At 35.6% G+C, this 15989-nt stretch overlaps 2 protein-coding genes across 2 annotated transcripts; both read right to left on the reverse strand.

Annotated features, from left to right (window-relative positions):
• Nucleotides 1–5577: 5577 nt before the first annotated feature.
• Nucleotides 5578–6586, reverse strand: LOC127807697 (protein TRANSPARENT TESTA 1-like). Its single transcript, XM_052345735.1, has 2 exons — nucleotides 6299–6586; nucleotides 5578–6006 (listed from the first exon to the last, which is right to left on the reverse strand). The coding sequence occupies exons 1-2, from the start codon at nucleotides 6584–6586 to the stop codon at nucleotides 5578–5580; spliced, it is 717 nt and encodes a 238-aa protein (XP_052201695.1).
• A 4097-nt stretch (nucleotides 6587–10683) lies between these two features.
• LOC127807353 (uncharacterized) lies at nucleotides 10684–15627 on the reverse strand. Its single transcript, XM_052345103.1, has 6 exons — nucleotides 14207–15627; nucleotides 13951–14074; nucleotides 13701–13848; nucleotides 12418–12454; nucleotides 12012–12315; nucleotides 10684–11031 (listed from the first exon to the last, which is right to left on the reverse strand). The coding sequence occupies exons 1-6, from the start codon at nucleotides 14387–14389 to the stop codon at nucleotides 10946–10948; spliced, it is 882 nt and encodes a 293-aa protein (XP_052201063.1). The 5' UTR covers nucleotides 14390–15627; the 3' UTR covers nucleotides 10684–10945.
• Between the last annotated feature and the right edge of the window lie 362 nt (nucleotides 15628–15989).

The raw sequence follows: 15989 nt of genomic DNA on the forward strand, positions 1-15989 counted from the left end.
CAATTTGGGCATGTGCAAACTATTCCTCTACCCCCATTATCACATGTTGAAGATAGGCGGGGTCCGGGTACGGCTTCATATCGGGTAATTTATACATTTGTTGATGATATTTGGAATCGATGGGATATGCATTTATTACCACCACGTCGACGTGGTAAATATTCTAAATTTTCATGGCATTTTACACCTGAATATTTAACGTGGTATGGAGCTATTACACATCCAATTGTACAAAATCCTATACATCGATCAAGTTTTGATAGAAGTGCAGAAGATATGCTCAGTCTTGTTGAATCAGTAAGTTTTTAAATTATATTTAAGTTATTATTGAATTTAGTTTATTTAAATTAAAAAATTGATATAATTATTATTTTTTCAGCGTAATCGACTAACATTATATGCTCTCGATCAGACGATATCAAGTACAGAGCCTGTATCTACTGATGCATGGAGAGACACATGTCTTGGGGTGAATACCATTCTATGCTCTCAACATGGCTTCAATCCTGACGTTGATAATATTGGAGCGTCGACATCTGGTACATCTCCTCCAACATAATCAATATTAAGTTCACTTTGGACTAATTATAGCACCGAGTTGCTTATAGTTGTTGTTTATAGTTGTAATTCGTAAATTATAATTTTGGATTATGTATAACTTGTAATAATATTTATTATTAAATTTTGTTATGATTTATCTAATTTTAATACCATTTACACAAAAATTAAAAGAATAAATTAATGAAACAAAGAAATTTAACTTTGTGCAATTTTGGCACTTCTAACAAAACAAAGAAATATTACAAACATATAATGTAAAATATACACATTCGTCATTTATCAGTTAAATCAAAAATATATAATATAAAACATACACATTGGTCATTCATCAGTTAAATAAAAAACATCATTTGTAATAACATTTTTGTTAATAAGAGACATAAATGCTTGAATTCGAGTTATATATGGTGTTTCCCATTCACGTGCAATATCATATCGATATTTATGCCAATTGCGTGCAACGAGAGGAATTAGTGAGCCTGATTTAAGAAACACCTGACAAAATGATAAGACAATATTGTTAGTACCAAATTTATATTAACATAATTATAGAAATATATAAATAAATTATTAAATAATAATACCTATACAAAATGACAATCATCCACAAAACCAATAGTAATAATTCTATGTTGTATAACTGAAGGGGCGGCTGATCTCAATGAAAGGTAGGTAAGGCACTGCATTCGAGATAAATAAACCAACACAACATTATATTTTGAAGCAATCAAATGACCCATATCAGGTAAAGTCATCCAATGTTGAGGAGGTGCAACACACTCAAAGTAAGAAAGTGAGTGCATTAACTCATCTACACGCATAGCATATCCGTATAACTCTATATACTCATCACGAAAAGTATGCAACTCTCCAATTAGATTCATATGAATATCCCTCCAGTTATGCTCACTCATTCCAAGTAACGCAGCAATAACACGAAATCCACAATGTCCATCCGACTCCACATTAACAATATTATGTATAAAATGATGTATATTTGATGGGAATGAAGCATCATAGCCTAGCAATCCGTGTTTAACACTGGTACGATAAAGTTTACCTTTATTCGGTGTCTTAACTGAGCTCTGTGTTGTTGGAGATGTACTGTCATGAATAGACTGTACTATTTCAAAATATGATGGATCACGTTGAGTGAATGTATCAACATGAATTTTATTCTTTGATGATAGCTTACCTTTTTCCAAACTTTCACACTTGGTGGGATCAATGAAGTCGTAACTGAATCTATTAATTCTCAACTTTTGTTTTAATACGATTTTACCTCCTGCTAGTTCTGACTAAAATATATTATATATACTTTCTAACTCTGGATCAATAGTTAACACTGAGGACACATCAACAGTCTACACTAAATCTAATTTTGTCCAATAAGGGTGCACAAATGATAAAGGAATTGGTCGTCCCTCCATCATTAATTCTGCAATTTCATTTGCACAAGATAAACCATGTGTGCTTCTTATCACACATTCACATGCAACCTTATCCACCCCAATTTTTGAGCTATCTGTGTTTGCTTTAACACCATATTCATTGCATTTCTTGATATAATACCTCTCAATTCTCTAAAAATTTCTGGCCTAAAATTATATTGTACCAACATTAAACTCTTCTCAAAAGACCCCTTGATCTCGATATGTTGCAACTCAAAAAGAGAATTGATAATTTTCCATGATGACTCAAAGTCACATTGAGATGATCCTAGATATCTCTTCAGCTTCGCATGTGCACTCTCAGCCCTTTGAATAAAAGAATAAACAGTATTAGATTAATAAGAGATTAATTAAAGATATTATAATAAAAATAATAACAACAACATTTGAGTTTACTAAAGAATACCTGTTAGTAGTGACATTGCCAAAATGTAATACTTTATTTGTCCACGCTGTAATAAATTTTTTTTTTATAATCATTCAGCCATGTCTTTCTCACATAATCAAGTGCTTCTTCATATACATGATACTCAACCATTATGTCACAAAGCAGACGTTCATACTCAATCTCAGTAAAGGCAAAAACAAGAAGATTCCACTGTAACATAAACTTCTCCTATTTCTCTTTTCTATCAAACAATTTCTTACACTTAGCAAGTACATTTTTTGATATATGCCACCTACATAATAAGGTCGTCATACTTGGAAAGACTTTATGTATTGCATTCATCAATGCTAATTCTCTATCAGTGACAACTACTCCTGGAAATGTATTAGATCCCATCACATTCTTTAATCTCTCCATAGCCCATGTGTAGTTATCCTCGTATTCATGGTTCATAAATACAAATGTAACAGGAAAAGTTAACTCACACCAACAATCTCAAGAAGTGGATACCTATACTTGTTAGTTTTGTATGTACAGTCCATTATTAAGACATGTGGAAATACTTTTAATAAATCTATAGATATCGAATGAGCCCAAAATAAGTCTGCAATACAATCTGTTGATCCATCGCTTCTATGCCACTCCACATAATTACATTCTCTTAATTTCTTCATCAACTGTTACATTTGTGATCTACCACCTTTCTCAATAAATTTGTATCTTTGACACGCATTATATATAGTTTTGATAGTAGTAACGTTATTCTCATCCTCTGCCTTTAGGCTTATCAAAATATTTTTAGGTTTCACGAGATTTTCAGACATTGTTTTTAAAATTACTTTCTCTTTTTCTGTAAGTCTCCCTGCATATGAATGACCCTCTAGTTGAACTGCTAGTGCATGGTTGTGCAATCCACATACAATTTTTAACTCCCACTGCTCAAATTTCATACCAAGTAATTTAAACGAACAATCATACTTTTTTGAACTTGTGTACTTGTGTTTTAATTCTCCTATTGTTTCTTCTTTCCTTTTCGATGGTCTATACTTTCCACTACGTTCACAAGCAAGACGAACTCTAGGTTTTTTTCCAGGACCCGCAGATTCTGAACTCTTGATCACAATCACAATTCCATTTTCTTTTCCAATTTTCTTAGCCCATCCAATGAGTGCTTCTCTAGTATCAAATAGCTAATACAACAAAAAATATTTAGATATATTTTTATCTATAATTATATATTTCAAACAAAATTATTAAAAATCTATCATACTTGATTAGTAGTAAATTGTTGAATAACATCAAATTGATGGACTGCACAATTCGATTCCTATAAAAAAAATCAATAAAATAAAACAAAGATTGGAATCGTAATTTGAAAATGAAAAAAATCATATTTCCCGAACCCTAACATTCGGGAAGTCCCAACTTTTCCGAACGCTGGGGTTCGAGGAAGGCTAGACGACGTTCGGGAAGGATAGCCTTCCTCGAAGGCCAGCGTTGCCTTCCCCGAACTCTGGCGTTCGGGAAGGCTTGCCCTTAAATCTATTTTTCAATAAATTAAGAAGTGTTATAAACACAAACACTTCTTAATCCATTTTCCAACGAATTCCATTTTCAATACAGACACAACACATATTACACTCTTACAAACACAAACACATGTTTTAGGGACACACATTTACAGTTTACTTACCTGTGCATAATATTCTTTTTCTAAATAGTTATTCTTTCTTCTTCAAACTCTTCTCAATTCTTCGTCAATATTTTAGTGTAGTAATCCATGATTGATCATAAAATGGATGAGTGGCTGATATGGATTTGAGAGAAAATGGATTAGTATGTGTGTGAGTCTGAAAGTGAGTCTGAAATGAGAAGGGTGAGAGATTTTAGGAAAAAATAGATTTGCTTGGGATATGAGCTATTGTGAAGAAAAAATTACAGAATTTCGCCGGCAAAAGACGGCATGTCAGGTGGTGGTTGAGTATTGAAGATAAGAGTAAAATTAAATTTTTATTTGAGGGTATTTTAGGTATATTAAAAAATGATTGCGAAGAGTAAAACGCTCACTGCGAATAGAATTTCCCTACTATTTATTGTTGGGACAAAATATCGTAAAGTAATAACTTAATGCATTAAAATTATTAATTTCTTTCTTCTTATTTCAATGTAATATGAATCAGATTAAGAAAAGCTATTGAGTAATATAGATTAATAAAAGGCAAGAATCAATCAACAAAGGTAAACCTTTAAAGGTGAGGAATATTCTGATTAAATTAAAATAATTAAATTAAATTAATTAAAATTATCGATTCAGTTCACTTTAACTTATAGGTTGGTATGGTTTGATTTTTAAATTTAAGTATTTCAGTTATTTTAGTTTTGTTTGTTTTTGTATTAAAAAAATGGAAATAATTATAAAGACCAAAATGTTAAAAACGATATCATTTTTTTTTATTTTTTCTATTTTTTTGATTTTTTGACTTAATTGATTTGAGCATCTATTTGATTGATTCAATTAGATTTTTGAAAGAAGTTTGATCTATTCGATTTGAACAACTCAGTCAGTCTGGTTAAACCAAATACTCACTTCTACAAAATCCCCTTAACGTGAGAAATAAAAATTATATAATTGAACTTTATCCAAATCATTTATTATTAAACAAATAATAGGAACATAGAAATTTATGGTGATAGGAATTTACAATAAAGAACTCAACGTTCCCATCCATATATATGTATGCAAAGTTAACCAACTTATGGTGTCAAAGATATTATTTCGATATGATCAATTATTTATTTTATGAAATAATTAATTACCTCAAAAATTAATTTTTTTAGAAAAAGCGAAAAAGAAAATTGAAATGTTTAAAATTATTCATTCTTTGCTTGAATTGATAGCATCTTTGCACCACACCACTAATAATTTATATATATTAATTTCGGAGGAATCCTTAGATCCATAACTGTTCCAAAATGCAATGCCATAAGCATATTGCTGAAAACTAATTAAGTCCATTATCACATGAGATGTCTTATATCTATGTATCTAATTAAGTATCTATCTATATATCAATATATATTTGTGTTCGTGTGTGCGTGCGTGTGTTTCATGTGAATGTAATGTATATCGTTATAAAATCCGAAAGTCTCCATCGACCTAAAGTGGCGGCGGACGCCTTAAACGAAGAAAGAACGCGTGGCACCGTCATGCAAATCAACGCCGTCGTAGGACGCCGGAAATGGGGCGTGGCCGGAGCCGAAGGAGCGAATGTGGTCTTTGAGGGAGCGTTTGTGCTTGAAGTCGGAGCCGCAGACACAGAGCCAGCGCTTGCCGCAGTTCTTCTCGTGGGTGCGCCAGTCGCCCTTGACGGCCAAGCACTTCCCGCACTTCCGGCAGGCGAACCGCTTCGTCCCGTGCTTCCGCTTGTAATGCGTTTGCAGCGTCCTGAAATCCTTGAGCGGCTTCGCCCTCGGGTGGCTTATGTTGTTCTTGCACCCCTCCTCGCAGCAGTAGCACCGGATCCCCAGCATCGCCCGCGGCGGCTGCGACCCCTTCAGCGACTCCGGCCCCTTCCGGTACTGCGATCCGTGCCCCCACATGTGCATCTGGATCAGCAACCGATCGAAGAAACACAGGACTCAAAACAATTAATCTTCCCATGATTTAAAAAGAATAGAGAATACTGTGCAATATGCATCTTGGCCCACAAATCTTACGGGACTCAAAAGGAATGAATCTTGGAGAATAACATGCACTATGCTTTCTCTCAATTAGAATGAGCAAGATTATGGTTTTGCTCTAACGGCCGACTCACTATTATGCAATATGCAGGTTTGTCCAAGAGACGACGACTTGAGTTTGCCAACCAGATGGTGAAAATGTATACTGCAACCGAACCTGGAGATTGTTGTAGCGATTGAAGGTTTTGTTGCAGACATGGCAGGAGAAGTGGGTGAAGCCGACGAGTATCTGCGTGGGGGTGGGAATCCAGTACTGGGTGGCCGCTAATTCTGCGTTAGTCTCGCTTAGAATCGGCAAGCCCTTGGCGGAATCCGGCGGGCCAATGTGCAAGGCGACGGCGATGTCATCAACGTCATCTTCCTGCCCGGCCAGGTCGGGCTTCTTCTCCGGTGCCTCCGGCTCCGGCGAGCGCAGCAAGCAGCTCAGCAATGGCAGAGGCTCCATATGCTCGGACCTTGCTCTGCGGTTGCTAGGTTTGAACTTGGGCGGCCATGGCAGCTGTCTATATAAATATATAAATGGGATCGAGAATGGAGTGGAGTGGAGTGGGAGGGAGGGAGGGAGGGTGACTGGAGAGAATGGAGGTGTGGTGTTAGGTTGGGTGAGTCTCTGTGGTAATTAGAAGAAAGAGGGGGGCAATTAATTAATCAGTGCTGCTTATTGGGTTTATCTGCTTTTGGAATGGAAAGCAAATACCTTAATGACAGTGGCCCCATGGCTTCTACATTCTGCATGAATTTCACCGCAGTGGCCTAGTAATCTATGGCAATGCCTTCATACACTTCCTTTCCCTTCCATTTTCAACCCCAACCCAGCCTTCAATGTCAACAACGCCCAAGTCTTCACCTAAATTTGCTGGTTCAAGACTGCGCTTGACTACTTAATTGTTGTTTTATGGAATTATTATCTATTATATTTATTACTAGTTTTATGGAATTATGAAGTACCCTAAATCGTAATCTTAAAGACAGTGTTTGTTAACTAAAATATAGATTGAAAAAAAAAATGAGATATGGAAAACACTTCAGACAAAATTATTTTCTATTATATTTGTTAAATTTATTTGACAACTCTTAAAAAATAAATCACGAGACTTTGTAAATTTATCTTGATCCTGCAATCCATTCTAAATAATTTAACAAACAGTTTGAAATTTCACATTTTTTCTTGATCATTCTATATTTTGGTTCAAAAAGTATTTTAATTTTATTTTGATACAATCTTATTTTAATCATTTTAACAAACGCTACCTATATCTATAAGCTTATGACTGGACGAGGGATACAAAGAAAAAAGAAAATGAATATCCCGATTCTTATTTGAATGAGGGTTTAATAATAAAAGCCAAAGAAATGGGAGGGTTTCATGGTTTATGGATATCCCTTCCTCCATGTCTCTATTATCCTTACGTCGTGATTTAAAATATGGTTATAATTGTTATTATCTTAAGCTTGTTATTTATGTTCTTATTTATTTTGAAAGTAAACATACATAATAATAATTTTATTGTTAATTGTTCCTAAACCCTTTTATTCTCTTTGCAAATAAAATAAAGTTTGGTTGCATTTATCTATGTTTCATTCTTCTCAAATAACGAAAAGGCAACAAATTTATGTTACTTCTTTTATCCTTATATTTCGCATTGTTATATATCATTTTACTCTCCACTTCTCCCCCATGGCCTAAAGGACTAATATTGCAAAATCTAGAATTTCTTAATTACCCAAAAGAAAATATTAATGCCACATGGAATGGAAGTAGAGGGCCCACGAATCATGAACTTCTTTTCTTAAAAAAAGAAGCAATGATGGTATCTAAGGAATAAGTTTGGCTAATTCTGTGCCATTAATAGTCATAAAAATATAGAGAATGCAAGCGTTATAAAAAATGATTAATTAGATATAAAGCATCTATGAAAACTTGTTTTTGCTATGATTTTGGTGAGTTTTCTTAACCAAATCACTGTCTATAAGTTGCTGCCTCATTCTTCATCAGACACACGATCCGTTAAAATTAATTATTAATGTGAAATTAACTCATAAGAGACTACAATCACAAGCACAAAATCAAGCTAGAGGCTGTGGGCCAAGTCCACATGGATGAGTAATAGCTGGACATAATTCTCGCGTGGATAATGACACAAGAACACGGATTTTCAAGGAGAACAATATAACTTAATAATGGTAAGAATTAAGAAACAAAAGTACTGTTGGTTACATTAAATTAATTTGTAACGTTACATTTATTAATCATATTAGATACTTTAGTATATAAAATATCCTGGAGTATGATCCTGGAGTTTATACTAATCCTGGCCTGGGAAGAGTAATATTGTTTGGATTTCAGTTGGGTTGTCACTCGTGGCAGCTGCCCCCCCCCTCTGAAGTCTATTTTTGCTCATTAATTTCTTATAGTTGCACCATCAACAAATGTAATTAACTATATATATTGTGCTCAACAAGCAATTTAGAATATGGTATTGCTTTCTAACTTCGCCATAGTCGTTCAAATCAGGTGAGTACTGGTCGGAGCACTGATTCATTGGTTTGATCACTGTGATGCTGAGAACAAAGTATTGATTCACAAATTCATATCTAAAAGTATGGAAATGTGTTTTTAAGGAAGCCAATTCAAGCTTGTTATATGTGTTTGAATCTCAAGCTCTTTAAAAAATGACACGTGTTATTTTTTTTTAACAAAATTTGAGAGATAAGCTCTAGCTTCTAAAATAAAACACCTGTTAGTGTTAGGATCAATACTTAAATCCGAATTTTGAAGAATTCAGGGAAAACAGGAAAGATTTGATCACATTCTCATCAACTTCAAGAAATCTTCCAGAAACCCACAAAATATGAGCTCAAAAATCTTGGAGCCACTCCGAGTACCTCACCTCCAATCACCCTATAAGGGGCACTTCCCATATAGGATATCTAACTAAAGTTTACTTTAAAATTTTGTTGTTTTTACAAAGTTGTACTCTTTTTTAGTTTTTTTTTTACTAATTTGAATATAGAAAGCCAACTAAAAAGACCTAACCTCATCACATTCCCTTATAGAATAATTTTCAAGATGGGTATCTCAAGATTAAGATTCCAAAACAACGTACATACAGTGGGTGGGATTAGTCCCAAAACCATCATCGCATAATAAATAATTGTTAAAAATTCATAATGTTAGTGAAAAAGTTTTTCAAATTAAAATCTATCGTTTTATTTGATTTTACAATTTATGTGCATGCTTTGCCTTCTTTTTTTAGTCAAATTGGTATCGTAATTAGTTGCTATCTAGTCAACCAATAGACAGAGCTGGCTCAATAGTGAAGCGAAATAAGCAGCCACCTAAGCCCCCAAATTAGGAAGGCTCCACAATTGTAAGAATTTGTAATATATATAATTTTTATTTTTTTAATAATAAATATTTTATTAAAAAAATAAATATAAAATACAAACCTTTGTCTTTCCAATATCTTTACGATTCTCTCTCATTAAACTCACTTTTCTCTCTCTGTCTCTACATCTGTGTTCTTTAATATAGTTCTTTTCAACACATCTCTCTTCTTCTCTCTCTCGCGTGCGCACTTCAGGCTTCACTGTTTCAACATCTACGTGATTTGTAGCTTCGATTCAACCTCCAAACTTTAGCAACATCTATGTTTGGTACACTGTACGAGCTTTGATTTCGTTTTATTTTAACTTTTATTTTTACGTGTGTTGTTTTTTAGGCTTTCATATTCTTATGTGGGTGTTTTCTTTTTTTTTTTTACTTTGATTTGTTGTGTTGTGCTGCAGCTAGTTGGCTTTTCTTCATTTTGACTACGTGATTCATTGATTCTAAGTATGCGATTCACTGATTTGTTGTGTTGTAAGTAGCACTTAGCTAAATTCGTATTTTTTTAATTTAATAAAATAATAAAAAAATTTCATACATATTATTTATTTTTTTATAAAAAAATTAATACTCTTAAAAATGTCTCAATAAATTTTTTCAACTAAGGTGTCCAATTAGTTGAGCGGACTCTGCCAATATAGTTTAATTTTGGTAACTACGAACTTTAACATTGACAGTATCTTAAAAAAGTCATCCAACTCAACCACATTAATTTCTTCCCACCTAAACTCATGAATTATACGGCGACTGACGAACCAAATAACTCAAAAACACGAGCGATAAACCTCAAGTTTTAGCATTAAAAAGAGAGACCATTTTTTAGCAAAATTACATATATATATATATAAATGACTTTTCAAGGAATTTAAACAGGAAATATAGATAGATGTTAGTTGAATCACAATCCATATGCTGCACAGAGTTTGGATGTTTTAATTTGAATCTTTATTCCCACTAAAAACAGGGAAGAAATTAACCAATCTGGTGAAATCTACATGAAATTAATTACTGTTTATTGTCTGTGTCCAGGCATTCATGGAAAAGCTGCTAAACCTCTGTAAATCGAAAGATCGACGATGATTACCCACTTCAAATCAAAGAAATTGATCAACAAAATAATAAAATATTATTATTAATAATTAAAGAAAAAAAATGGAAAGAAAGAAAATGCAGAGGGAGATTGATTAGTCGTCCATCGTCAGTCTTCCATAGCTGTTGAGATCACAGGTTGCTCCGAAGCAGTTCTCACCAATAGCTACGGGCCGCCGACAAAAAAAAATTCATGAATGGTTGGTTGGTTGTGTTATTATGGAAAGTTCGTAAGAGAGATGACAACACCTCGGATTTCTCGACAATTTTACAGTCTTTGTTCCCTCGGTTGTTGTGTTATCGCCGGAGATCTTCCTCTTCGGTAATTCAGTTCTCCGATGCTGTCGCCGCCGGCGCCGGTGCGGCGGCGTCCTCGGCCCCTGCTTCTGTGGTGCGATGTGGAGGCTGTGAATCTGATAGCCAATTGGATCAGTTTGTGTTCATGATTACAATGCAGAAACTGTAATCGACGTCCAGAGGAAAATAAAACACAAATTAAGAAGTTTAAACGGAAATTATATCAGATTGGGCATTTTTAATTTGAGATAATAAACTTAATTTTAAACTGCGAATCAAACTAATCGCAAGGTTGAGCTGAAATGAGCCAAACTAATGGTAGCCCGATATAAATTGGTATTATTGGGTTGAATTTTAGTTTCAGATATATAAAATATGTTGACAGTTTGCCCCTCTGCCATGATGACCCCTCTCGAGCTCTGTCACCGCATATGCATACGCTGGACAGCTCATGTCACATGCTACCGGCTGCCATTGTGGCCCCAAACTCTTTGGGCATGCATGCCACCATCATCAATACATATCATCCGTACCACATGCTCAACCACAGAGTCTCATTATCCCCATGCAAATCACATACATACATGCATCATCATCAGTTTAGTTAGGCAAAGTACATATTTTACCTTTCTATGCTTTTTTTTATTTACATGCATAATTCTTTTATTATTTTAATTACATATTTAAATTATGTATTTTGAATCAATTTCATCTTTAAACATTTGTTTTATTTACACTTCTTAACTATGCTTAATTTATTATTCTCAATAATTTTATCGAGTGTGTAATTAACTCAAAATTATATAGTTTAAGGATGTGATTAAAATAATAAAAAATAAATATTTAAATAAAAAAGTATAAATACAAAAATTAAAATATATATTTGGCCATTTGAGTTATGTTTTTATCAACTTGATCTTCCTACCGTTTCCATATTTTAAGATTCGGTTGGTATTGGATCAGATTTAAGCTCAGTGGGTCGACCCATTAACTCCTCTAATTAAATATCAATATCAATACATCTTAAGTCACAGACATATAGATGGACATAGAGGTTTATATGCATGGATATATGACATAGAAGAGCAGTACTTACCGGTAGGTGAGGGTAGAGGATGCCTTGCCGCCGCCGCCGCCGGTTGTAAGGTTAGAGGCTGCGGCGGGGGCGGCGGGGGCGGTGTAAAGGTGGAGAAGGACCCCTCCATCTGCGAAGGCGTAGGATAGTAAAGATAAGATGAGCCCTGGACACGCTGCCCCAGCAGCGCAGAAAATGTTCCCCTCGCCGGGGGCGTCGTCGAATATCCATAATAATACGGCGATCCCGCCGTCGACGACGGCGGCTGCATTCCGTACAGCTGCTGGTAATATTGCGGTTGCTGTAGTTGCGGGTTGTAGAAAGCCTGCCCCGGTTAGATTAATTTAAAATTTAATTACCCGTTAAAATGCTGTATGAAAATAAAAATATTTGAAACAGGATTTATGGCCGTTAACTGGAGACTTACTTGGGGGTATCCAAAATCAGGTGGGTAGGTTGTGTACCTGCGAAAATGGTGGGAGTAATTTAATTAAAATCACTTACCAAAACAAGTCATTAATGAAATTAACTTGGATGAGCAACCACATTAAATGTCAATTGGGTTCCACATCTTGACCAACTGATGCCACCCCCTATTGTCACTTCACTTGCATAGTGGGTTGAAATTAAATAATCCCACAAATTAGATGAAATTTATAACTTGGTAATGTTGACTAGTATTTTTAGGGTAATGTTGTTAATATATAATAATTATATTTTATTTTTAGATAATATGAATTTTGGTAAGTTCACTAAATGAATGTAAACTCATGTCACTTGATATGATAATTAATTAAATAATGAATTTTTATCAGAATACTATATTTTATAATATTTTTATATAAAAATTCTGTACTGCAGAGCAGAATCATGTCCTAAAATATCATCAAAGATACCCACAAAAGGACAGAATAGAATTCAACATAGATATGAGTGGAAGCTTTGTGAACCAACTGTGGCCGGGATGGGTAAACCCAACTCATCTATTTAAGGCCTCCTAAATCTTTTTAGATAAATGCATTTATTAATTTTTGGGTAATTATTATACATACTAAATAAAAAATAACATAAAAAATAATAATAATTGCATATTTATATGAATAAAGAAAAAGAAAAAGCTATCTATGAAGGTGTTGAATAATAATGGCCAAACATGTCGATAATTTCCAAGGGGACTGTGCTATGCTGCTCCAATGCATGCTATTTGCCAGGTTGTGCCCCCCAGGCCACTGGCCACCATGAAAGATGAGAATAGATGTATTAATTAACCAAAAAATATTTTAATGATTTTCCAGCAATTCCTTCAAATTCAATTGCCAAATCGTCAGTCACGCAATAATGTGACCCACTAATCCAAAATGCACTCAAGAAAAAGATTACAGTAGATAATGTATTGTCCAAGCTGTCATCTGTCAGTTCTATGCTTGCCATTAATTGGTTATCAATTTTTATTTTATTTTTATTTTTTCTTGAAATTATCATATGATGAGTTAATGTTAAAAATAAGTAGATTTGTTACGATTAATGCAACAGAGAGAACACATTATAAAAAGAATTCAATCTTATGCTAAAGCTTAAGAGAAGAATATTTACCAAAGTATTGTTTAATTGTGATGTTAATTACTTTGATAATAATCGTTTTGTGCAAATTGGCGTAAAGGGATCTGTTTTTTTTATCCATGACAATGCAATGTGAAAGCTGCAACTCACCCATAAGGGGGATAAATGACCGGAGGTGGCGGCGGCGGCGGCGGTTGAGGCAATGGTGCCGCCGGTACGCCGCTGTAGGATGGTCGTGCTGGTGCTCCCTGTGGCACTACGCCGCCGTGATATGGATTAGCAGTTTGATTTCTTCCAGCTGCATTGTCAACATCATTCTATCAAAATTCTTAATAATAATGCAAATTAATCATATAATCACTGTTCACATATATATATATATATAGAACTGTATATTGACCTCTCGGCGGCGATGGCCGTGGCCGTCCGAACGAAGCAATATTACAGTTCGCTCGTCGTCCATCGATGACTGGGTTCGGATCGGCGCAGGCCCTCCTCGCCGACTCCGGCTCCCGGAAAGTAACCTGCAAAAATTTCAACCTTTTCAATCTCGCCGGAATTAATCTGGAAATAATTAACGGCAAAACTGTCGGGAAAGGGGCCAAGATTCTTTCTCCGAACACTTTAAACGTAAGAAACTGAAAACAGCTACTTACGAAACCGTATCCTTTGGACTTTCCGGTGGTCTTATCGGTGATGATGACGGCTTCAAGGATTTCTCCGAACTGCTCGAAGTATCGGCGCATTACATCGGTCGGAGTTTCCCAGGCCAGGCCGCCGACAAAAACCTTGGTGTACGTCGTGTCACCGAACGGTGATCTGTAGTGCTGATAAGCCATCGCATTTAAATCATCAAAACGACAAACTAATTGTCCTTAATTCTCCATCACCTCTTTGACATGAATCTCTCCACTCGACTTCGCTATGGTTCCCGTGATCTTGTAGTTCCCAGGCCCGTTTGGTTGCCCAGAAAATTGCGTGTTGCAAGAAGAGGAAGGAAAATAAAGAGATGGTTAGAGAGAGAGAGAGAGAGAGAGAGATCCGACAGCTGCTAACTCTGATTTGCTGTAATGGAAGAAAGCTAAGGAGCTGTTTGGGGTTTGTATAATCGAATGACAGCTGCGTGACTGATGGCACTTGAGTTGGTCCTCCCTGTCTACACATTAATATACCCTCCCACCCTCCAAAGTCCAATCAATAACAAACACGCCCTTAATTTCCTAATTTTCCCATCCATCGATCTCTTCTCTTCCCTCATCCTTGTCTTTCTTTGTCTTCTCCTCCTCTCTCCATGTTCTGTCTCTTAATACAAAAATGGCCCTTCCTTTCGTTAGATTATATCTTCAATTAACGGTTCCGTGCTCTTTTAATATCCTCGTTTGCACATGCTCGCCTCTTGCGAGTGAATACATCCTTCAGTTTTTTCGTCAATTTTTTAGCATAAGATTAGCACATAATTAAGTATATTCTAATTAATCAAACATTTCCCATATGATCCCACGTTGCCAGCCTTTGCAAACGCCAACGTTAGAACAGCCAAAACGGATCGACATTACAGTGAAGAACACACTTAGTCCCAACTATATTTTAATGGAGCGAGACCAGATGGAGAAAAAGGCAGGCGCTTGCGACGAATCATGAGTGGTCGGTCGGCTGCGGGGAAATCGAAACCTAACCCCAGTAGTCCAAACCCATTAACTGACGACGCGTTAAAAGGGCTGCATTGTCATGCTAATCTCTCATTAATTCCATGGCCTTTATGCCGTCCACAACCCACAGCACAGCTAGCTAGCCCACGCACAACCCCTCCTCAAAAAGTGCAGCCCCGTTTGTGGGTTATGACTTTGAAGGATTCTCCCTTAGTTGCAAACCCATCTTCACTCTTTTCCTTCTAGAATTTATGGGTTTTCATCCAAACCCGAGATCCAGATCGAGAACGTAGATCAATCACATCTAACACCAATTACATTCTTAAACTCGTCGATAGAAGAACAAGACGTGAAATGAAAATCGGGGTTGAAAATGTGATATGATGATAAGAGGGGGTGGAATAGGCGGAGACAGAGAAAGAGAGAGGGCAGGGAAGAGGTCACTGTCTGGCTTGTTGCCAGCGTTAGGGACGAGAAGCCAGCTACGGAGAGAGGCTTTAGTTTTCCGTGAACTGGCAGCCCTCCACGTGGGGTCGGGTCACTCTTTCACAACTATGAGCTGGATTTTTTTTTTTTTTTTTTGCCCTTTTTTCTTACCCACTTTTCCTTTCTTTTCTTTTTTACAATATTCTTTTTCTTTGACAGTAGCATGGGTGAACCCATCAGTCGCTGCGTCAATCTGCACCCACCAATCAGTGGGTTTTAAAAGCTGTACAGCTTGTGTGTACGTAGGTAAGATTCACCTTTATCATATATAGATGCACCACCATGTTACTTTGTAGAGACTTGG

Source organism: Diospyros lotus, chromosome 8 (assembly GCF_014633365.1).
Source record: "Diospyros lotus cultivar Yz01 chromosome 8, ASM1463336v1, whole genome shotgun sequence".
NCBI lineage: Eukaryota > Viridiplantae > Streptophyta > Magnoliopsida > Ericales > Ebenaceae > Diospyros > Diospyros lotus.

What these genes read in the sequence shown, in the direction of transcription:
- LOC127807697 (XM_052345735.1), bottom strand. Translation starts at nt 6,586, where the DNA reads ATGGAGCCTCTGCCATTGCTGAGCTGCTTGCTGCGCTCGCCGGAGCCG. An exon ending in ATCGCTACAACAATCTCCAG is followed by an intron (nt 6,007 to 6,298) that starts GTTCGGTTGCAG and finishes TTGCTGATCCAG; the next exon opens with ATGCACATGTGGGGGCACGG.
- LOC127807353 (XM_052345103.1), bottom strand. Translation starts at nt 14,389, where the DNA reads ATGGCTTATCAGCACTACAGATCACCGTTCGGTGACACGACGTACACC. An exon ending in AGTCCAAAGGATACGGTTTC is followed by an intron (nt 14,075 to 14,206) that starts GTAAGTAGCTGT and finishes AAATTTTTGCAG; the next exon opens with GTTACTTTCCGGGAGCCGGA. An exon ending in GTCATTTATCCCCCTTATGG is followed by an intron (nt 12,455 to 13,700) that starts GTGAGTTGCAGC and finishes CCATTTTCGCAG; the next exon opens with GTACACAACCTACCCACCTG.